We start from the raw sequence: 23,700 nt of genomic DNA, 5'->3' as shown, positions 1-23,700 counted from the left end.
ACAAAAAGCAACATCCTACTACATGACCCTCCTTAACAAGGGTGGACTGGTAGAATGACGTGGTTAAAGGAACCTGGCACACATAGCAGTTAACAATCAGCCAGAAAAAAGGGGCAATCCCTTTTTTACTTACCTATACAGGGTACTATGTTGATCATAAATATGACAAACTACAATGAGTCATTCAGTGAAAAGCTATTTATGAAGAGAGTAACTTAAATACAGCATCTATAGAGTACTAACATTCAATGTTTGTTGAGTCCAGAGATGTCAAACTGGCAGATTTAAAGACATACAGTATGTTTTACTACTATCATGCCAGAGTGTGGTGTTGTTTTTAGGACTTAATACACACACTGACACTTCACATTACTACAGCTGTGGCCTCTCTGCACTCCACCGGACTATATAGAATAACACACCTAAACTTGAAGTTCCTCTGTTCAAATACACACCTGCCAAATGTGACAATGAACAGGCTGCTACAGGAAGTGGCAAGAAGGGCATCAGCCATGTAGTCTGTCTGTTGCATGTGTCAAACCTCACTAACTCCTATTAAGGGCTACTAGGGGAATGATGCGTTACTGAAAAGAAGATGGAATCTCAACGTCTACCTTAAATACATTCAGAAAGAAGTTACTGTGTCGTTGTCTTGTGCTGGTTTTTACAACAGTCCGTTTTCAATCAGCCATGTTAGGAAAATGTTTCTCCTTCTCGTAACAGCACAATGTACTATTTTTATGTATTTATTCCATTACATCAATGCAAATTAATCATAGAAATGTCTACATCTAGTAGTATGTATTTCTTACGTTATTTACAGTGTCCATTTTGAACGGTGACATTTCCAACTTTTCAAAAGCAATGACGGGAACAACACAAATAAATACAGCATCATCATACACCAAGTTGTCATGCTTTCATTAAAATAATGGACTTCTGATTATTCTGTTTTACAGCTCTTTAGGTAGAAGTACAAAATAAACGTATTCACTGACTCAATGAATTAGCTAAACGGAATATTTGGTATATTTTGCCAAATAATTAATCATATTGAGGGCAGAACCTCAGAAGTGAAAAACATGATGTTTTTTTGTACCACCAGCACATATTCTGTAGTGTATTCTAGTGTGGTCTTTTTGGCCTTCTATGTTTTAAATTAAAGCCTAAATGTCTCACACATTCAAAGTAAACACCTCCACACCTTCACTTAATGTTCATGTCTCCATATTCCAAGTACTGTCCAATGTTACAGTAGCTCCTGGAGGTAACGTTAGTTTGACAATCAGCTTGGTAATTGCCCTTTTATAACTGAGTGGGTTTTAAATTGAGAGTTACACCATAATTCAACAAGGCTGTCACTCACACTCATCTACACAGATACATAATATCTAACTGTGGTACAATTTGAACAAAGAGACTACTACTGAAAAATAAATACTATAAAGCATTATGCACCGTTCAACTTCAGTTTCTAGTGAGAAGCAATAGGTCAAGTCATGCCACTGGGATGGTTTTCCTGTCTATGATGTGAATGTTTTCGGGATTATGAAACGCTGTGGCACCACTAATGGAAAGAACAATCCCCAGACTCTAACCCAGAGGAGTTTTAAGATTACGATAGGTGACATAAATTGGTATCATATCTCATTATTCACATTCTGGTAATGATGATAGGTTGTTGTTGGTCATTTACAATGGGTTTGGGATGTATCCCGTACTTATTCAGTTATTTTATATTTGCAACACATCATAAATCCGTCACAGGGAGTGTGGCTGGGAGACCACTGTAAGGAAGAGTAGAGGGACAAAACAAGTGGTTGGACTCGGGCATGACTTGTTGGCAGCCCCAGTGTCTCAGTTCATCTGTTCAAAGAATTTGTAAGTGGGGTTTTCATAGCCGTGGTTTTGCATTTTGTTGAGCTGTCGTTCTTCTGGAGTCAGCATGGGGTCGACCTGCTGCGAGACACACAAGAGCTCAAATTATTACACACTAAAGACATATACACAAGCAAAGACCACACCTTCAACTGAATAGATTATTTATTGAATATGAAACAAATGAGTGGTCACTTAGGGATGGAAAGGTAAAGCATCATGACAGCTGCATTGTGGGGGGCACCTTAGAATATTTGGACTTAATGTAATATGGTGAAAGATTGAAAGTACATAAGTCTGAGTTTAGTTTGAACCAAAGCTCAATGTAGATTGGCAATTTGGTGGAATTGCTTGTTTTAGCAAAAAAAAATACAAGGCGCTTTTCTGAAAGGAGATAAAGGTCTAAATTGCAGGGCTGGAGAGATGGATTGAATTTGCTGGATGTCGAGTTAAACCCAGAGTGCCAGAGGGAACCAAAAAAAGCCAGCAGAAACACTGATTACAGCATACAGGTGAAATGGAGAGAAAGGTTTCTAGAGCATAGATTGTTAATGCAGCAGAAAAAGAGCAAGCTAGAGATACAAGAAAGGGAGTCAACAGTTATGTTATGATGACAGGAAATGTGCGTTCGACACAGGGAGTTGAGATTATTGATGAATGCAAGGTCGTGGAAATAAGTGAGGATTAATCTGTGGAAATTGCTCTTGCTGGATAGGTGAATTGTCTTTTAGGTTTGGAAAGAACCAGGCAAGCTGTTTCCCCTTATTTCCAGTATTCTTCTAACCTAAAGGATCATACCAGTGGTTTTAACATGTTTTAGCACATAGAAATTTAAAATACCTTATATTTTTGCTGACAATTAAGCATACCACATTTAGACTGATATCCATTCCTCCAGGCAGCCACTTGTTTCGATATCTATTTCACAGTTGACAATCAACTTAGAATAAATGGAAACTTTGCTTGAGTTGCTGTAGTACTACTTCCACCACAATGTAACTAAAGAAAGTAAAGTTATAACATTATTGCAGTTGGAAGCAAGAACAATTTTTAAAATTCTCTTTTGTGGTGTGTTCAAGCACACTTTCACATCCAAAATTGCTGTCACCTGTCCAAAAGAACCACACGGTTGTTTTTACAAGTGAAATCCTGAAGGCAAACAAGCAAACATGGGTGGCACCGTGATGAGAATGTGGCTGTGTAGCTTCCTGTCGGTTGATTTTCATATTGTGGTGAGATAAGTGGAAGCCAAAGGCATGGCTCCATGGAGGTAGGAAATGACTCTAAAAACCACTGGTATGCGTAAAGCCCCTTTCACACATGCAGTCTATCCCTGAAGTGTTCAGGAACATTTCCTGCACGTAGTCATGTGTGAATGGGAGCAGGGATCAATATTCAGGGAAATCTGTGCCACCAATTTCCCACCTCAAGACCTAGTAACATTTCAGGGAAAATGCCGGTATGGCTGTGTTGTGAATGAAAGCAGTAACATTGCAGGGACAAAGCATGCAAAGGGTTACATCCATCTGACAAAAGGCACTTTCACACAGAGCGAGCAAACCGATCACAAGATTCCTCTGATGACGTATTTGAATCTACAACTCGTTTATGGTTGCCTCGCCGATGCTTTCGCGGTTGATTTGTCTTGCAAACTTGATGAATCTTAAATATATTACAAGAACATTGGCACTGGACTAAATGAGCTCCTCGCCCGCCATTTTCCTAAAAGTAATAAGAGATGTCTTGCGCCACGTACATGTACGTCTTCTTCTTCTGTTTAGTTTTAAGGCAGTTGGCATACATAAGTGTTGCATTACCGCCATCTGCTGGACTGTCCCTTGCCCCATCTATTCCGGCATTGCCATGGCATGTGTAAAAAGTTGCAAGATGGAATAGTTCCTGAATGTAGCCGCTTGTGTGAATAGTGAAAATCACTAGTGGTGCCTGAAAGATTATCCTAGTAATTTACAGGGAACTATGTATGAAAGAGGCTGTAGGCAACAATGTAATAGATACTTGTTTTTGGTTAAACTATAAAAGACAACTGGTGTGGTCCTTTAAGACTTAAATTGAAGGCCTATCTGGGGTCGTACCTCTACAATGCCATGACTGATAGTGCCGTACGGCTTCCTGCGCACCAGCAACAGGCTAATTACCATCACCATGGCAATCGCCACGGCCACCACCAGCAACCCCACCATGGCGCCACGGTTAAACGTCTCCAAGGCATCAGGTTGCTATGGAAAGAAAGATGTGAAGTGACACTTTAAACAAGGGAGAGATGTAGGGGCCAATCAGTCAATCAAACACACTTAAAATTTTACACAAGGACATCATAACGCTTATATTTAACCCTTACCAGTTCATCTCTCTCGATCTCAGCAGGCTTATAGACTACCTGCTTGAGCTCTGCAGAAGTGTTGATCTAAGAGGAAAGGGAATGTGTAAGAATAAGGGAAATATTGGGACAAGGAAACATTGAGAAGATAACCTATATACACAAAGCACATACAGTATTTCTGTGACTGAGCATACTGTCTACTGAACTTGGGTGGAGTCTTTTTTAAATATGAGCAGCCTTTTAGATTGTCCAAAATGATTATCATCTTACCTTTTCCTCATATTCATAAGTAGGGCCTCTCTCAGATGTGGTATAATCATATTCATCTACTGCAGACACTAAGGATGGAGACAAAAATGCTGTGAGCAGAAAATACACAACACTGCAATTACTGTTAAGAGTGAAATGTGATGCTTTAATACCAGCTCACCTTTCTTATTAGACTGCACTTCTTTAGAGGAGAAAAGAGAGAAAAAAGCAACATTAACTACAGCAGCCAGTAAAAAGTAGTTCATCATTTTACATGCCATTCACACAATTAGGATGGACTTAATGAACATTGAATTTGTGGGTGTAAGAATGATTTGTAGCTATGTACCAATGTGTGGAGGATAAGGCCTATTTTGGAAGGCTCTCTCCTCTTCTTCCTCATCATCCTTCTCCTCCTCGCTCTCAGCAGGCAAAAGCTCCTCAGTAGTGCGGGTCTCAGAGAAGGAAGTGGTCATGAGCTCACTGATGTCTCCTCGTTCTGCCTTGACCAGCTCTTCTAAAGGTGATACATATGAAAAACAAAACAAAGTCACCAAGACTTATATTTGCTCTTAATGTGATTGATATGATGTCTTCAGATTTGAAAACTGATAGAATGATGGGTCACAGTTCAGCAGTCCAGCTTACGGATATCATTGTGAAGCTCCTCTGCTAAGGTAGGATCCTTGTATAGCAGTCCAAGACTCTGGTTCATCCTCTCCTCGATCACATGGAGATGTGTGTACACCTGCAAAAAAACCCCCAAAAAACCCAAAAGAGTTTCTGCTTAGAGCTCTAACAACGAGTTGCTGTGTTGAACTGGTCTTACACAGAGAAGCAGTGGATTGGCTCCTGACATGAATCCACAATGAGAAATAGACTTTTTATGGAGTCATGTGTCTAAAGCTGCTTTTGAAGTCAGCAAAGACCCGCTTTGATCTTAGTTTAATGAAAAGAAGATTGATAGCTGCTTCACCTCTGTGAGCACCTCAGTATTTATTAACTCATTTATATTACATGCTAACTCTTCAGCACATGATGCTTTGTATGTTTTTTTAATGGTAAGCAGAAAGGAGCCTTGCATCTCAAAGGCACAGGCCTTTGAGGGAAAAAATTAAAGCATTTCAGAAGCAAATACCTCACATACATTCAGACACACACCTGGAATTTCATCTGCTCAGCCTTCTGGGGGTCGACAGCCACAATATGCTGGTAATGCCTGAGTGTGTGCCTGCGGTCCTTCTGCTCTGCAGCCATGTATCGCTTCAGAGCCTGCAGCACACGCTCCGGCTGGAAGACAAAGGTGAAGGGAGGACAGTCAGGAAATGCCAGACAGTGAGATAAAGGCACTGTCGGAACCTGTTCATTGCCTATCACAGAGAAAGGATCTAAAGCAGATCTGATCATTATCTCCGCCAGGCCTAAGCCTGGAGGGGATCATGCATTTGGTCGTGTGTGTGTGTGTGTGTCCGTGTATCTGTCCGCAGCTAATCTCGCATATTACTAGACTCATCAGCCTAATATTTTTTGTGCACATTTATGACTGTATGCTCAAGGACCTCTCGTGGTTGCAGTGATTAACAGTTTTTAAAAAAACATTTTACAATGCTATTGCTTATAAGCCTATTCATCTTTTATGCAGTCCATGCCATTTTACGATATGCATTATAACATAGCAAGATATTTTTGGCAATCTGCTAGACTAAAAACAAGGCTTACAGCCGGGACGCACAGAATGCTTGAGCAGTGCGTGTGTGTTGCGGAACTTCTTGCTTTTCACATTTTGGCGCCCATGTTAACAGATTGGAGTAGCCACACAGCCTGCCTGAGACGCGTGTGAGGTACGGTGGCGTGTCATCTAGAGATTTGGGATATCGCCTATTTTTTCCGGGTGACACGCGCGTGGTTCTTAGCAAAAATAGACAGTGAAAATGATCTGTTGATAGTCATATTGAAATCACACCAGCAACATTACACCTGCCACTTTAGTTTCAATGTCTGTATCTGTAGAATATGTCACAGATATGAAAAAATATCTGTGAAGTGTAACTGCTGTGGGCCTGTGCAGTGCAGGGCAGGGAGTCTCTCTGGCAGGGAGCTCCAGCGCAGAAAGTTGGTGACACACGGAGCTTCTTTTTTCAACTCCTGCTTGCTTTCTGTGATATTATTCAAACCAGGACTCCTGCTTGTTGTTTCACCTGCTTCCAGACAGACAGAGATTTGGTGTTCTTATTTTCCTTATTTGTTGTTAGTTTCCCCCGACAGTTAGTTTGGAGATTTATTTTCTGTCTAAACTAACTAAACTAACTAAATATAAATGAAATTTATAATGAAATGATATGAAACATTCTATTATTGATGGTCATTATCAAAGTCAAAGTCTATGTAGAAAGAGCTGGCAGTAGCAGCTGAGTGGACACCACAGGCCTGCGAGTAGCAGCGGTTCAGCAATGCACACACACTGCTCAGGTAGAGGTAGGCTGTGTGGCCCTGTAGTGTGTTGCAGGCCACATTTTCGCCTTTGTTGTGGCTCAAAAACTGAAAAAGTTTGGTCTCATCTTGAGCTGGACCATCTGCTAATTAATTTCATTCCCGATATGTTATGATCCACTAAAGTTAGGCATGATACGAGATGAATGAATCCCTGTTTCTGTTATCTTCACTGCCATCTTCACTATACACACCTGGCAGCAATCTGCACTCTACTGAGTGCACTCTCGTAATTTATGTTGTATTTTATCCCTTGCTCTGTGCTCCATGTTGGACTTACCTGAGGGGGATCAGACTGTACGGCAGTCAGGTAATTCTCCAGGGCCAGGCGACGATTGTTGTTGAGTATGGCCTCTACTCTGACAAGATGAGTCTCCACGAGCCTCTGCCTCTCACCAGCAACCTGCTCCTCCAGCGTCTGCAGCACAGACTGGAAGTGCTATCAGAGGAGTGATGAATGAGTAAAATCAAGGGTAAGTAAAGCAGCAATAGCATATAATCAAATGTTGATTCATTACATATATCCCACATGTCATTATATTTTGAAATGTTTAACAATTAAAGTAAGTACATAGAGTAGAATGACAATTGTCAGTTTACCTCGTTAAGGGCCTGTCGCTCTGACTTTGGCAGATTCTTTGACTGGTTGTCTGCCTCTGCCCATTCCTTCATGATCTAAGAAATGGAAAAATATTAATTTATCTTAAGAAAAGTATCACATACGCTAGCATAGTTTAAAATAGGGTACAGTGGTATAACCTATATAAATAGCACACTGACAGAGGAATGCAGCATTTCATGGATTTGGCTATACGGAACATTCTGTAACAGCTAACCTTTAACAAGGTTCCTGATTAAAGTTGGGGCATAATTTGGTTTTTAAAAAACAATGTTTGGCTTTAAAAAGTTGGACGCTGAGCAGAGTACAGTTATCTGGAGCCTGTGTGGGAGAACAGATTTTGCAACAACATCTTTCATCCTCTTAAAGTAAACCATGTTAGCAAGTATGAATAATTTTTGGCATAAAAAGAATAACCACAATGCATAAATCATTCTTAGCTTGTAGTACTTATTAGTTGTATTCTTTCTGATATGAAAAGCCAGTCGATGAAAAACATTTAACCCATTTTCACCGTGCATCTACAGTATAAGACATGTTGCCCAGCAAGAGAGAGATGGCTTGAGGCTAAAAATAGTGGTATGTGATGCATACCACAGCCAAAACCCAAATCAAAAAGAAAATCTTTGTATCATTGTACAGCAGCTGTTTTGACAATTTGAGCAATAACACACACATGCACACACAAACATTGTCAGATGTACAATGTGATTAACTTCCATCATATGTGAAACTCTGCCTCCACAACCACAGTATTAATCATTTATTAGTAACACTTCACTTTAAGTCACTCTATTTAGCCTTTTCTCAGCAATATGTAACATTTAATTCATTTTGTATTAATTCAAAATGCCTTCACAAGATACGTTATAATTGTTGACAAATATTGTACATAAACACCTAAAATTGTCCCTATATCTGCCTTTAACCATATTATAGTGTGTTACAAACCATTTACTAACTGTTTAATATACTGCTTATAAATACTTAATAGGGGTGTAAAGTGAAATGTTACCTGCATTTCAATCACATTCTATTGAAATTATAAGGGGATTAATATATACTGTACGGTGATACTGTATATACCATCCATACCATACATTTTAGGCCTAACTGCCCAGCCCTAGTTTGACACTTTTTAGGGACATATGTGGCATTTCTTGTCTTATTTTAATCTGCTCCCCTGAATGCAGATAAACCACGTTCAGGCCAGTGCCCCTGTCATTCTGAGAATTAGATTAGGGAATGAGAGCAAGGCTCAACTGTGAGAAGCCCGACCTGCCAGCCAACAAACAATTAGCCTTTTCTTAGCCCTGTGAAATTCACCTCATTGATGCTCTTCATTCTTCGCTCCTCCAGGTCTGTTTTGGCACGCAGAAAGTTGGCATGCTCAGTGTCATCCACTGGCTTCTCAAAATAAACATCAACACCATCTGTGGGGCGAGGTGTAGTCACTGGGTTGGAAAGACAGAAAATAGAAGTTATTACTATCATGCAGGCTGCAGGAGCCACAGAGCAATTATCCTGTAATTAAAAGGACAGTCCCAAGTCAAAATCTGACAAGTGACAAGAAAGTAGCCAAAGAAAGGGAGGGAAATTTTACACTACAGTGGGAAGAACGGGAAGAATCAAACAACTATCGATGGATAACAATGTCTGCTTTGTCTCGGAGAAAATCTGTTTGGTAAAATATGACAATGTCATGATTTTTTACTTTTTATAACTCCAGCACAAGTGCCAAGGAAGGATATATCACATTAAAGATCCTTAGTTAGTCAGTAAATCATGGCCGTGTATGGAAAAAATGAGGAAAATAAATATGACAATGGCCAAAGAGCAAAACCTCCTATCTGAAAAATGCACTTTTTTGAGAAAACTAAAAAAAACTTGTTACATTCTTGCAGAATGCTATTTGTTAAGGATACCCAATACATAATACACTGTTTTTGGACTATATTATTATATTATGTGTTAACAATACCGACTAGGTATTAATGCCTCGCAAAGTGCAGATAGGAGCTTTTGCACTTGGTGCAAGTTGGAAGAGGTTCTACAAAACAATGCTCTAAATTAAGTTAATAATCAAAATTAAATTAAAAAATAAAAATAAGTTTGTTTTCAGGTAAAAAGATGTAGTAAATGTAATAGTTACTACATTGTAGAATACGAGGGTCAGAATTCCTTAAATGGGACATTCCTTAAATTCAGTGTATTTGCTTCCTTGTCCACTGGAAATGAATGTTCAATGATTGTGTAACCCATTCGTGCTGTAGCCTCTCTACACACCCAGGGACTCTGCGTTGTGTTTTTGTTTTGTTGTGTGACTTTTCTGTCACAACGAAGGGCAGGATTATCTTGCAGACAGACTGAATATAAGCAGCCTTCCTTGTTCTCATCATCCAAAGTGAAATCCGCCAATCAGAAAATTCTGCAGATAGGAGGTTTTGCACTGTGGCCATCAATGAGAAAATTAGAAAAAAAGTACATCCTGCTTTGAGATATTGTATCTAGATATGAAATCTAGAGAGGATATGAAAGTAAACAGATTATGTTATTTGCAAGTATGACAACACTTGCTAGAAAATATAAAGGGAGTGAGAAGAGGTTGAGGATTGGTTCAGTGTGATTCATGATATTTTTGTGTAGGAGAAGTTGACATTTGCAGATCATTTGCTTGATCAGGACAAATTGAGCATGTGACAGTATTTATGATAGATTTTAAGTAAACTGGATTAGATGCATGAATTTCTCTTGGTGTTTTGCTACATAGCATTTACTAGTTGTTAAGATTATTATTTTCATGTATAACTTAGATGTGATAAGAAACATTGTACTGGGAGGTTAGTAAAATGGTACGATGGTGTTTACCTCTACTGCTGGACTTACTAATACTTTTGACAACAATAAACCATAACAACACCATAACATACCCAACTCATAACCACCTATCAAGTATCAAGTATTCTTTTAATTATATCTCTGTTACCCACACAGACAGTGAACACCACATTGGTTTACCATCCTGAGTTTGTTCTTATTCAAGTTGTATGGTGGTCAACTGCTCCATTTACCATGCACACGAGCACACATGCACTCTACTATGACCTGGTTGCTGTAGGTGTGGACGTGTGATATGCACCAGATTGCACTGACGCACCCACACACGCACACACAAAAACACACAAACAGGTTTTGACAGTGAATGTAGAAAACACGCTTTCGATTGACAGAGTTAGTGGTCAGTATAGACTAAATAGGGATTGAAATGGAACCAGGTAAAGTGCTAAATACTGCTGGGCACCAATATAGTATACAGTATATACTGTAATGCTGGAGTTGAGAATGTGCACTTACAACTTTTAAAATAAAACTAAAACTCATCTTTTCAAACTTGCGTTTACCTAGTAGCTTTGACTATATTTTAACATCACTCACGCTATTAATCATCATTTATTTACTGTTCATTTTATTTGTTTTTGAATCTCTTTAATTTGTCTCTATTAAGAATAATCTGTGCTGTTCTGTTTTTAATGTTCCTATTTCTGGCATCTTTCTTTATTTTGTTCATCTTTAGTGAAGCACATTGTATTGCATCTTTTTGTATGAAATGTGACACATAAGCTAAGTTTTATTATCTGTAATATTATTTTTCACGAGGAGACGCTTGCATGCACGTCTGTGTAGATGCATAAACCACATGCATGAGATATGCATTCAAAAAACAGACCTAACAGACCTATCTTCCAATTACTGACTGATAAGAGTACAGGAGATGTTCACTGAGCACTACACAGCTCCAGAGTCAGAGAAAGTGGAAGTGACACTGTGAGCAGTTAGTCAGTTCTTTGACTGTGTTGTTAACCGCAGGTACAAAACACTCATTGCTGGTAAAAAAAAAAAAAAAAAAAAAAAAAAGTGCAGAGAGGTCAAACACAAGCATTGGCAGAAAGTATGCACACTCACAGCTGTCTCCCCTCATCAGAGGTACCGAGGTGGTGGGTTTGTTGCTTTTCTCGTAGTAGGAGTCCAGATAGTCTGACATCTGGTAAGGACCTGAGTCAATCGGATACTCATACTCCTCTGGGTCTTTCACAGCTATTGCCACCTCCTCCTCCTCCTCCTCCTCTTCCACCTCCTCCTCATCAACTTCCTCCTCCTCCTCTTCCTCCTCCTCTTCCTCCACCACCTCATCATCTTCTTCTTCCATATCGGCTTCGTCCATGTCTGTGTCGGGAGAAGGGCTCGGAGTGGGGGCTGTCACTTTGACGCTGTTAGAAAGCAAGGCAGTCATTACTCTGATGACTTTTAACATATTAAACACACAACCTCCACTACAGCCTACAACCTACAACAGCTACTGTATATGAGGTCAAGCTGAATTCATTAGTGGTGTCTTACACAGAATTGAGTTTTCCACTGGTCTGGGATGTGAATGTTTGAGGACCAGCGGGGATTTCTCTTTCCTCTGTATCTCCTTTGCCACTGGAGCTCCCTCTGCCTGGGCAACACACATACTCGACACCCCGGAAATGGTCTCCACATGGCAAAAGCATCCCATAGCTGTGGAGCTCCAGACTGTCTGCAGTGCATGCCTGAGGAAAAGAGAGAGAATGATCCAAGTCAAGGGACAACTAGCTACAAAGTAAGTTGTATGATAAGAAATAAATTCTAAATATATCAAGACAAAATTATTTTTGAGAGTTTCTTCTCTTGGAGCAAAGTTGACATGAGGTGATATGAAAGAGTGTACAGCTTGTACACTGCAACCCCTCTGCTCTGTAATAAACACCTCAGGTAGGCGTACAGACAAAGTGTGACGTGATACACTTCTGTGTAGACTTATCTATTCTCAGTCTCCTACTGCTGTTAGCTGTGGCTGGCTGTGCAAAATGTTTTCAATCTGCACTGGAAAGTTCATCGCGAACACGAAGAGTTAAAAATATATGCATCAGTGGAAAGTCTAATGAAATCCCCCTTCTGATTTACATGCAACATGGTTGAACCTATGTTTTCTTAATCCATAGGCCTTCATTGTACAATTTTAAAACAAATCGCCATTTATCTGCCTTTCTCACCTCCTTGGCAATGTTGTGCCAGTACACGTAACTCTCACAGGCATCCATCTGCTCCTGGTGGAGGAAACGGCATCGGTCAGGAACCAGCAGGGCCTCGCTCACATACTCGCCCTCTGTAGCAAGAATGAAGGAAAGGTGAGGTTAGTGTCAGATGATTTTGAGCCGTAGGAGAATTGTAAGAGCGGAACTTGAGATTTAACTAGACCTCAGTGCTGCGTTTGAAAATGGAACATCAAACATGAATGTGCTTTAATGAGGACAGAAAGAGAGCGTGAGAATGAACTCAAGCTGTGATACATAGAATACATGAAACAGAAGTATGATAGTGAACTAGAGTAAAAGAGCTGGGGTGGGATGCATAAGTAGGACTGACAGAAAGCACAAAAAGCAACAACGGCAACCACTCTGAGCAGACAAACTGCAACTATCATGTCAAGGACAGGAAGTAAAAAGTGCTTAAAATGACTGTAAAGCATTTATTACAGAGATCATACATGCAGATAACTTTTGTTTTCTATAGTAAACTATACAGAAATGAAGATATGGTTTTACATTCATTTCATTAAATACATACAGTACATGCTACATATATACTATACAGTATTAACATTACATGCTATTCTCTCTCGCATACAGGTTAATGTACTGGAAGTAGAGTAGAAAGTCCTAAAGCAAATCAAAGTGCTTCATGAATCCAGAGTGACTCACTGCTCCTCACTCATTCATTCATTCACTCACCCATTGTTAGCCTATCTGCCCCTCTAGTGGCTTTTAGCAGGCATGACCTCTCTGAGATACTGTTGAGGTGTGTGTGGTGCTTCGTGTTTAATGAACTGCACATCCTGCTTTTTAAAATCCCTGCTCATCTATGATTCCGATAGTAACACATTTAGAAATTGATGGCACTGGGATGGGTGTAAAGGAGATTCTGGCACTTGAATGCCAAAAATAAAATGTATAGCTGTGTGAGGTATTAAAAGCATAACAGAGAACTGTAATACTCTTGTTAGATTGCACATAAGTTGCATGGGCATGAACAAATCTCTGTATTTTTCTGCTTTGATACAGAATCATGGTTTGTGTCAATCTACAATACAGTATGTTATGTAACTGGTAAGTTTTAATATGATGCATCAAAACACAATGCTACAGCTTTAAGTCCACGTAGGGTTTTAAGGGAATCTCTTACATCTCAATGAGGTATGTTGCTGAATACCATAAAATTCTTATTAAGAATAAACCAAAACAAATATAGTTGTTCATGCAATCTTACATTATTGTTTTGTACCATTTCCATATACAGTAAATATGTGGCCTAGCTGATTCTATCTTACGCAATAAACCAATTAAAGAAATAGTTTGACGTTTTGGGAAATAGGCTTATTGGGCTTTCTTGATGAGCGCTAGATAAGAAGATTACCAAACAAATGAGATATAATGGTTTATCATTTGTTTAATTTCTACAAAAACAGCAATTTGTGCTTTTAACTTGGAGTCTGGAGTCTCAGCCAAGTAAAACCCTGGTAAAACAACAATTGGACAAAGCCAGGCTAGCTGTTTCACTCTGTTTACAGTCATGCTAAGCTAAGTTAACCAGCTACATACAATTTACTGTACAGATGAGAGGGCAGTATTGATCTTCTTATCTAAATTTCAGTGAATAAGTATGAGATATTGTAGTATTTCCCAAATTGTTAATCTATTCATTTAAGCTATTCACCTTTTCAATTTCAACAGTTAATTTAGTTAAAACTGTGCAGGAGGACATTAAGGAGAGATTGGGACATATAGTGAGACAGGAAGTGTTTCTCAAATGTTTCAATATCCTACATGATACATTTGATATAATATCTAACTTTTTTGTTACAAAATAATAAGGGTTTCCTAGTGGGCTAGTTGTCAAAAATGCAACATTGTTGGTTTGTAAAGTATGTGACTGAGGACCTTTATTGCATTTCATCCCCCTCTCTCCCTTCAAATGCTTCTTTTCTGTTTCCAATGTACTATGAAATAAAGGCTAAATACCACCAACATATCTTAATCTTACAAAACAGATAACATGACCTCAAGCACACAGTCATCTAGAAATATAAAGGATGTTCATTTGTTCTTGTATCTTCTTTCCAATTTAACTTCAGGAAGTACTTTCTTCATATGGACACAGAGGGCATCTAAACCTAAACATTCTTGTTATTGCAATTATCTAATGACAGTGAGGTGTGTTGTTCTTACCTAGACAGCGGTAGGGCACGACTATGAAGGGGCGTGTCTGGCAGTGGCCCCAGCCTTTCTTACACCAGTAGGAGATGGTGACAGGACTTTTTGACTCTTCTACATGGGAGATTGGAAGAGCTGGGTACATCTGGTCGCACAGGCACATGCAGAGACGACAGAGACACAGAAACAGATAGATGGATGGACAGAACAGGGGGGAATGACGACAGGAGGAGCAGGGGGAGAGGGGAAAATTTGGTTAGAGAGGAGGTTCAGGGATTGGTTGTTAGGGGTAGAATAAAAGTAGCAGGATAAGGGAAGAAGAGGAGGGAGATCACAGTCAGTGGGGAGAAGACTAACAAAGGAAAGAGTCATGCAACACATTTTCTAACTACTTACAAGAGGCTGTGTAAGGCCTTTGTCTGACACCAAATTAGACATGCCATACTGAAGTTATTTCAATGAACTTTCTTGTCTTTCAATATTCCCAATTTCACATCTGACTACTTTCATTTAAAATCTAGGCCTATCATTTGGAGCACAAACTCATAATGAAGTTTAATAGTGAGAAAAATGTAGCTGGCTCAGAGTCTGAATGCAAACTAAAATGCTTTCTTCACAAATGTCAAGGAAAAAAGGAAGGCTTTTGTGTAAAAGCCAACACAGACGCATAATGTGCCAGCTAATCGCATTACAGTCCATTCAGGATCATGGCTGCTTCTCTCTGTAGCAGCTATGTCTACTTGAACCTCTAGATGGCGCTTGGTTGCCTTTACTCTTGCACTTCACATAGATATTTTTTTTAAGGAGGAGTGTGTATGTGTATCCCTGATTACCTCACAGTAGATGTTAAAGAGTACACATATAAGGTAACAAGAGGAGGAGAAGTGGATGATGGTACAATTGAAATATTGTAATATTCCAACAGACCAACATCACCCCACTATATATAGTTAAATATATAGATTTGATAGGACAGGTGTTAGACAAACCAAATTAGAGAAAAAGAATATGACATTTTACTTGATTTTCCTATTTCATCTGCAGTGTCTTGTTGATTTCAAAACCAGCTCTGGACTACTTTGCCATCATTCTGATTCTGATACTTCTGCTGTTAGTAATATTGATCCAGAATGGTTTCCATTACAGTAGTTCAGGTTATTTCCCTTACAAGCGTCAGGACCCTACCTCCTGACAGTAGGACAGGATTTCGCTGGGCTCTTTGAAGCAGTCCTTGCGGCCCTGAGGATCCGGCTCCCACTGGCCATTCTGTGGGTTCATGTGCAGGAGCTGGCGGCCACAGAACATGGCAATCTGTGGCTCTATCACCTGGGGGCCCGGCCCGTTCACCTCGGTCATGGCCAGAGCCTAGAAGGAATAGGGAGGGGAGGGAGGACAGAGATAGAGAGAAAAAAGAGGTGAGGAAGGGTCGATACAAACACAGTGGCAGATAATATTGTGTTTGAAGCCGATCCAGGGCGGGTAGACCACAGATAATTAATGCACTTACATGCACTCCAGCACTATCCAACATTAGACCAAGGGTGTAAGCCAAGGCGCAAAACTGAGAGTGAGTGAAAGATCAAAACAGATAAGTGAGAATGTAGAGGAAGGAAGAGGAAGCTAATGCACAGGAGAATTGAGTGTACACTGCAAGCTTTAAGAGAATATTGGCAACCTTAAAATTCAGGAAAGATCCATAGAAGTTGAAATAACCCTGAAGTGAATGACAAGAAGAGCCAAGAAAAAGCCTGACTTATTGACTATCCAATGCTCTGTTTCCTATTAGCACTGAGAGATGAGAAAAGAAGGAATGGGTGGATGAAGAGGAAGGAGTAAAGGAAAAAATATAGTATGTAAAAGATTGCCCCCGTCCTTCTTCTCCTACAGCAGCCCTCTAGGATGTTGTTATTGATCGAGGGATATGTTGCCTCTGCCTGGGGGAGGGCCCAGGGGACCCCACATAGAGGAACAAACAGCAGCTAGGGCTGGGAGTCAGGTGTTAATACAAGCTCATTGACCGATGGGCCACTTCACTACATTAACACACAGCACAGAGACAGAGAGAGCCCAGGGAGGAATAAGAGAGGGGAGGGGTTAGGTGGGGAGGAAAAAGCTCTGTAAACAGCACAAACAAGGACTTAATCTACCTCAACAGACAAAACAGATTTTTTTAGGTGATTTGACAGCAGTGAGCATTCAAGAATCATGAGAAAGTATATCAAGTTCCACTGGAGGTCTGAGTCATCTCTGGTGCAAAAACAAACTGTTTACCAGAGACAATAACAACCTCCTGCGGGTCAATGATGTGGATTTTTTTGATGTGCAGCATTTGACAGTAACATTCACAGTAGAGAACATGCCATAATATTTACTGTCCAACCCTGAAACCTCTCAAAAAGGCAATCCGCAACTCCCAAGCCTATGTATAGCTCATATCCTTTTATCTGTGCTGACAGACAGAGAGATAGACCTGCTGACGACAGACAAGACGAGCGACGCTGAGCCAATTAAAAGGAAGTTGCCCAAAGGGAAGAAACTGAGGAGAAAAAAATATGAGAGAGTGACGCCTGATCAAAGGGAAGCCCTGCTTTGGCCGACCGCAGCTCGAGTGTTTGAAGTCCTAATTAAAATTCATATGGAATAAAATAAATATATAAAACCCTTTGAGTAAATGTACAATAAATATAATAAGCCCTGAGCAGTCTGTGCATTTTAATAATGCTAAGAGGAGTTTGTGTTTTTGCATGTCTTAGCAGATTTCTTACAAATTACACATCTACTTTTCATTACTGCTGACCATTTCCCAAAGCATACTATGTTTTTTTAGATTTACAAATGCATTTTTCCTACCTTACAGGCCACCGTTTGTTCAATTCATACCGGTATTTTTTGAATATCAAATAACAGAGGGTTGCAAAGTTACTTGAGACAAGTAAGTAATCCATCCCAGTGAAGTAAACCATTATCATGGTCATGGGCTGTGGACAAAATGCTCAGTTATATACTTTAAAGTCATTATTACGTGATAGTTGTATTCTCTCTGCTTTGAACATAAAGTCATTTTTCAAATGCAAGAAGCTACAACATTGACTTTTTCCTTTTCTTGTTGTGAATAATTTCTCATTGTTTGTCTTCTGGGGTTTCCAACAATATTGCTTTATAAAACAATTCTGTTCTGCTGCTAATTGTAAAGTTTTTGGGTGCCAGCACTTGCTGACATCTTCACTGTGATGGATTGCCCACCTCAAGCAAGACCCTGCAAGTTAATGATCACCCCATAGTGAAATTAATGAATACAATGGCTGCTTAGAAGGTGGAGAAAAAGAATTTAAAAATGTAAAATAACTATAGTATAATTTGGAAAATGGTTTGCAATATTGCATACGTTATTTGCAAGTTCACAAGACAATAAATGTTTTAACATAAACTCTTTTCTCTCTCACTGTTAGATTCTTCTAGAAAATGAAATGACTGGTATTGACAATGCTGAACGGGATCTTTTTATTGGTTTTATTGGCACTGTGTGAAAAGCACAGGAAAACATTGCTGAAGCTGCTGAAACGGCCTGTCTGGTGTAGCTGCTGAGCTAATGTCTAAATAGATATCTCTCTTTGACTCAGGGAAGGTCAGTGCCACAAAGAAAAAGAGGAAAAAAAAACTTCCGGATATTTGAGAAGATAACCTGGCAGCTCCCTCTGGTCCAGCTCTCTCATTTTGCCTGCTCTCCACTACTGCACTTGCTGAAAATCAATGCTGAGCGACTGCAACTGTATCGCCACGTTCCCCCCAATCAATAGCAGTCCATCAGGAGCCCGAGGCCCTGACCTCCAGCACAGCAAGGCCGCACACCCAATCTCCAGCCTGATCTGCGACCAGATTAGATCTTCCTCTTGTGATAACCCCTAATAAGAAATACTGTTTTAAGATGAACACTTCTATTGGGCATCCTGCTAAGCGTGCCATGGAAGCAGAAACTCTCCTGCTTGTTTATGACCCAGTTTGGAGTATATTTACTCCATCTGCATATGCTGGTCCATCTCCACTTCAGACAACCATGGTGACAGCATCATATGAACATCACTCAGGGGCTGACGTCACTCAGACCCACTCTGCTCAGCTGTGTGAATGCCACAAAGTGCCTTTGTAGGTGTTTCATTGTATTCTCACAGCAAAAACAGAAACTGTCATCTGCTTGCGTCAGAACTTTTTTACTCTTACCCAAAATGGTAACATCAAGAATGCTTTTGCTGTATGAAGTGTTAGTTGCTGGATAGAAATTTATTTTGTGGTATTTGACATTTTTATTTACATAGTGCTTCATGTCAAATGGACAGATTGTGGATCTTGTTTTTGTAAAAAATAAACACTGACTTGTACAATTGGTTAATGCAACACAAAGGCTCTGCAACTGACAAGACTGTGCTTGAACTCAGGCATGATGACAGCAGCATTATTTCATTCCAGTGAATGCTGTGGTGTGTTGTAATGGATTCAATTGTATTAGGAACATACATTTTTTCATCCATGTTTAGTCACAAGAAACCGCTTTATAACCTCATTATTACTATAGTACACTAACCATAAAGCTTTTGTAATTAAGCCAGACAATTAATGCTACAATATATGCATATATACCTTTTAATGTACATTTTGCTCAAATGAATTGCATTATATTACCGATCATTTAAGCCCAAGATCACATATTATTGATATTTATGTAAAATCAACCACAATATCCAACCTGAAGCCTAGCCAAATATTTAGTGTGCTGTCGTCTGTGTGTGCATGCCACAGAACAGAGGAGAGGATCTGCCAAGTTGCTAATCTTGTTTAAATAGCAAATAAGTCAGTCAACCAAGTGTAAAGTCTACCTGATAAAGACGGCCCTTTGGAAAAGAAGGGAAGGTCTGCAAAGGTTGTGGATGAGAGACAGTGTCTGCACACTCATCTCTGGTGCATACATCTACTGTTTTTTCTAAGCTTTAGGTCATAGAGACCAAATATATACAGAACAAGTAGTCTCTAAATTATACATTATATATCATACTACTATATATTATACTTTTAAAGTGTTAATTTTACTAAAATGTTACCAAAACAGGTAGTTTGTTTACAAAAATTCTTTGTGTAAAAGCTTTTCTCACTATGCTTTAGGTTCTTTAGTAGACACATTGACAAGATGCAGATTAAATAGTGGCAGACAATACCTCTCTGTTATGAAGGATTAGGATTTCATTCACAGCTAAAAATAGCTTTTGCCTGAGTGAATGAATCATATTCTTGTGTCTTGAGTGAGCTGTTTTTTACATGTTTTACAGTTACAAATCATAGCTCTATTTCCCTGTGGACTGACAAACATGCAGTCAAAGGTTTTCAGTGTCTTGGTGGTATATACAATTTCCATTTTGATGCCAGTTACATTTTAGAGTGTTAAGACTGTTGTAGGTTGAGCACGGCAGTGTAAGCCTCTCTGAACACTACCAGTCTCCATCAGGAGCTGAGGCACACTGATCCAGTTGGCTTCACAACAATGCTTCACAATCTGTCAACAATTATGCTTCTTCTGCAGTAAAGGACAGGCAGTAGAGCTGCTCTTGATGTCTCAGTGAGAAAATACCATAGTGTACTGAAGTGTGTGTGCATCTCTGTACAATGTGTAGAGGGGGAAGGCGGTTCAGGGGTTGATAAAGCAGTGCTGTTCAACCATCCTGAGTCCCACATATCATGTCCTAGTGCTGATGAGGCTGAACAGGCGGACAGCCTAGAAGCCTGACAGCTCCCCACTGCAGAGAATGCTGCATCATTAATAACGACCTAGTGATATAAAGCTGGAGACATCGATTGACTTTCTGCCTTTTCATCAGGTTCTTTGCCTCTGTTTGCTCCCTTGATATTCTATTTTTCTATGCTCTGCTTCTCCGTATCTACTGCATACTGACTGTGTTGCTTCACTTTGTAATCACGTGTACCTCCATATTCTCCATGGCAGAAAGCGTCACAAGGAAACAAAGTGCTCCCACAAAGACGAACACAAACACACTGTGCACTGGACCAGAAGTTGTGGAACAGCTGGTGCAGATATAATAATGGTTAATAATATTTTCACAGATATCCCTCTAGTTGAGGGATTTATGCTGCAGTGTGAAGCTTCCAAAATGTTAGCAGAGAGAAGAATATGATCTTGCAGCATAAATACTTCTGCCACTCAGGGCTGAGTTTGGGGCCAGGGCAGTACATTTACATGTTCCTCCAGCATCATCCACCATGTTCTAATTAAAATTTCAGCACCTGTTCCACCCTTATGTTGCAGGATGACTTCATCCTCCGTAATGATGCAATCTCCTGGCCCTGGCAGGCAAGCCGGAGCAGTAGAGGAGGAGGGGAGGAGTCCACCCATCGTTTGTCACCTTTTACAAGTTGAAGCCAGATCGTACAATGGAGCACCATGCCAAAAATGCATCAGAGGCTTCATGTAGATACACAGTCCTTTAGTGCTGATGTGCTGGGAGCAACATGTCATGTTATGTATATTGCTGCAGTCACACAGGGCCTTTGATATCACTTAAAACATTCTTTATTACCTTGTATTTAATGTGATTGATTCTGGTTTCATTCTGCTTTATCCTTTCATGTTTCTCTGACTTTAATTTATCTACAATTCATTTGTTTCTGTGCTTCCTTTGTAATTTTACATGCTCTAAATCTGAACTACGAGCCCTGTGTATTAGAGATGCACCGATTGCAATTTTCTTGGCTGATTCTGATTCCTCAAACAAATATCAAAATAAAATGTGCACTGTGGTGATGGTTTTTTAAGTGTCTGATTAAGTTAGTTGTTCGAAATGTTTTCAAGGTTGTTCCTCTACGGCTTATTTTGGACTTACAGGTATCACAAATTGCAAGCTTTGTGTCTTCTTCACTCATGCTGAAGAAGAATCACACTGATGACATGTTGTGTGTGTGTGTAGCTGTGACATTACTGTCTGTGCCGCTGTGTGTGCGACATGAACCATCGTGCAGCACAAGTGTGTAAATATGACCAGCAAAAAATGGGATAAATGAGACTGATCGGCCAGTCACAGGTCATGGCCGATCAGCTGAAAAACGTCCGGTTTTGATTGGTGGCCTATTGATTGGTGCATCTCCACTGTGTATGTATTTGTGTTACTACAAGGAAGTGTGTATATGTGTGCATACTTGTTTTATTTTTTAGAGCTAAATCAATTAGTCAATCGACAGAAAATTAATAAGCAACAATTTTGATGACCGATGTTCATTTTTTAGCAGAAATGCCAAACATTTTCTGGTTTCTACTTCTCCAATATCAGGGTTTGATACTTTACTTTGTGTATGTATGATATGAATGAATATGAATATATGATAGTAAACTGAATATCTTCAGATATTGGACTATTGGTCGAATAAAACCAGACATTTGAAGATTTGAAAACTTTGGAATAGAATACACTAGTAACTACATAAATACAGACTCTCTGGTCAGAGATATATTGCAGGGAGCTTGCTTGACACCTAATGATTAACTTGAGACATCAGACCCCTGAAGAGCTAATCCTTACTTAGCAACAGGGATCTGGGATATCCCATCTAACCAAAATACACCATGTAGTGACAGCGTAATAAAACAACTGTACATCACAAGAACATAAACAACGTGTAAAATCCAGAGTTGGTTTCCTCTGTTTGTTCTGATCTGGGTTTTTGCTTTGACAACAGAAATCTAACTGAGCCTTAAACAGACGCCATAGAATAAGTCATCAACTGGAAGGCTGTGAAATTACAGCAGGGGTTTTTTGGCAAAACCTCCCCTACTGGGAGAAGTTGGAGAAAGGAAGCAGTCTTAAAGTATCAAAGCTCCAGGCAGCGACACTTTAATCTTGTATATATGTTTTCAAAACTACAAGTGCTGCTAGAGATTTTTTACGTCAAATCATGTAACTGTAATTGTAATATGAGCTTTGTCATGTCCTGTGTGAAAAGCCTGGCTAGCTATTCCTGATGAGTATAACATTGTGGACTGGCTAATTGCCATCACTAGCGTAGATAACACACCCACGTACAAATTGGCCTCACAGATGAATAACCCATGCCTGTATGAAACACGCACACACGCGCACAAACAAAGGTCTTCCTGAGTACGTCTTTGTGCTCCTCAGCAGCACAGATGGCTGAATAGTGGGTGTCTTCCTGCTCTCGTGAGCCCCTCCTTCAGTTTTTCTCTATTTTCCTCCCTCTCCTCCCCTTCAAGGCTGAGCTCAATCCACCCCAGCCACCCTATCCTTGATATCCCTGTTGTCTCCCTCTCCCTCCCTAATAGCTTTCACACAATGCCTGACAATCGGCTGTTTGGCCTCCCTCCCTAGGCCAGTGCTAAATGGCCAGATAAATGTGGGAGCATTCATCATTGTAATCATGTTAGTTAATTATTCATAGGCTCCATCAGGCCTCTTCCTGGTGTGGCACATAGTTATTAGAGAGAAGTAACATTAGTCAGCCAGACTCTCATGGTGCAGAGGGGACAAAGGGGGATAGAGCAGGTTAGCTCTGCACACTGACACTCATTATTATGATTACTATTATCTCTGACTAATGTCTAATTGAGGCCATTTTCTATTCAGGACACTGATGGACAGAGTAATTTATATTGCTTTGTGTTTTATGTATTGTGTATTAGCTGCAGACTGTAATGCATACACAGATGTAAAACAACTTACTGAATACTAAACTGAACACCTAATGTTAAAACTTAATCGCCAACCGTTATGATAGAGGCTTTGGGTTGCAAAGATGCAAACATCACGGTCTTCTCTAAG

The 23,700-nt window shown here is 39.8% G+C and overlaps 1 protein-coding gene across 2 annotated transcripts in view; it reads right to left on the bottom strand.

The window, feature by feature from the left end:
* Positions 1 to 1,699: 1,699 nt before the first annotated feature.
* Positions 1,700 to 23,700, bottom strand: part of aplp1 (amyloid beta (A4) precursor-like protein 1) — a 36,974-nt gene continuing 14,973 nt past the window's right edge. Inside the window, exons 2-17 of one of the 2 annotated variants that reach the window (XM_042423431.1) lie at positions 16,055 to 16,234; positions 14,885 to 15,014; positions 12,653 to 12,765; positions 11,976 to 12,169; positions 11,541 to 11,845; positions 8,904 to 9,031; positions 7,559 to 7,633; positions 7,239 to 7,397; positions 5,630 to 5,758; positions 5,117 to 5,216; positions 4,818 to 4,985; positions 4,650 to 4,670; positions 4,490 to 4,557; positions 4,238 to 4,303; positions 3,972 to 4,115; positions 1,700 to 1,959 (exon numbers count right to left, since the gene is read on the bottom strand). In XM_042423431.1, coding sequence (XP_042279365.1) covers positions 1,858 to 1,959; positions 3,972 to 4,115; positions 4,238 to 4,303; positions 4,490 to 4,557; positions 4,650 to 4,670; positions 4,818 to 4,985; positions 5,117 to 5,216; positions 5,630 to 5,758; positions 7,239 to 7,397; positions 7,559 to 7,633; positions 8,904 to 9,031; positions 11,541 to 11,845; positions 11,976 to 12,169; positions 12,653 to 12,765; positions 14,885 to 15,014; positions 16,055 to 16,234 — 2,082 coding nt within the window. In that variant the 3' untranslated portion in view covers positions 1,700 to 1,857. The remainder of the gene's footprint in view (positions 1,960 to 3,971; positions 4,116 to 4,237; positions 4,304 to 4,489; positions 4,558 to 4,649; positions 4,671 to 4,817; positions 4,986 to 5,116; positions 5,217 to 5,629; positions 5,759 to 7,238; positions 7,398 to 7,558; positions 7,634 to 8,903; positions 9,032 to 11,540; positions 11,846 to 11,975; positions 12,170 to 12,652; positions 12,766 to 14,884; positions 15,015 to 16,054; positions 16,235 to 23,700) is intronic. The other variant, XM_042423432.1, reaches the window with a different exon arrangement.

The sequence above is a fragment of the Thunnus maccoyii genome, chromosome 10 (assembly GCF_910596095.1).
Source record: "Thunnus maccoyii chromosome 10, fThuMac1.1, whole genome shotgun sequence".
Classification (NCBI taxonomy): domain Eukaryota; kingdom Metazoa; phylum Chordata; class Actinopteri; order Scombriformes; family Scombridae; genus Thunnus; species Thunnus maccoyii.
The sequence above is the reverse complement of the archived record's forward strand: the minus strand, read 5'-3'. Positions and strand labels throughout refer to the sequence as shown.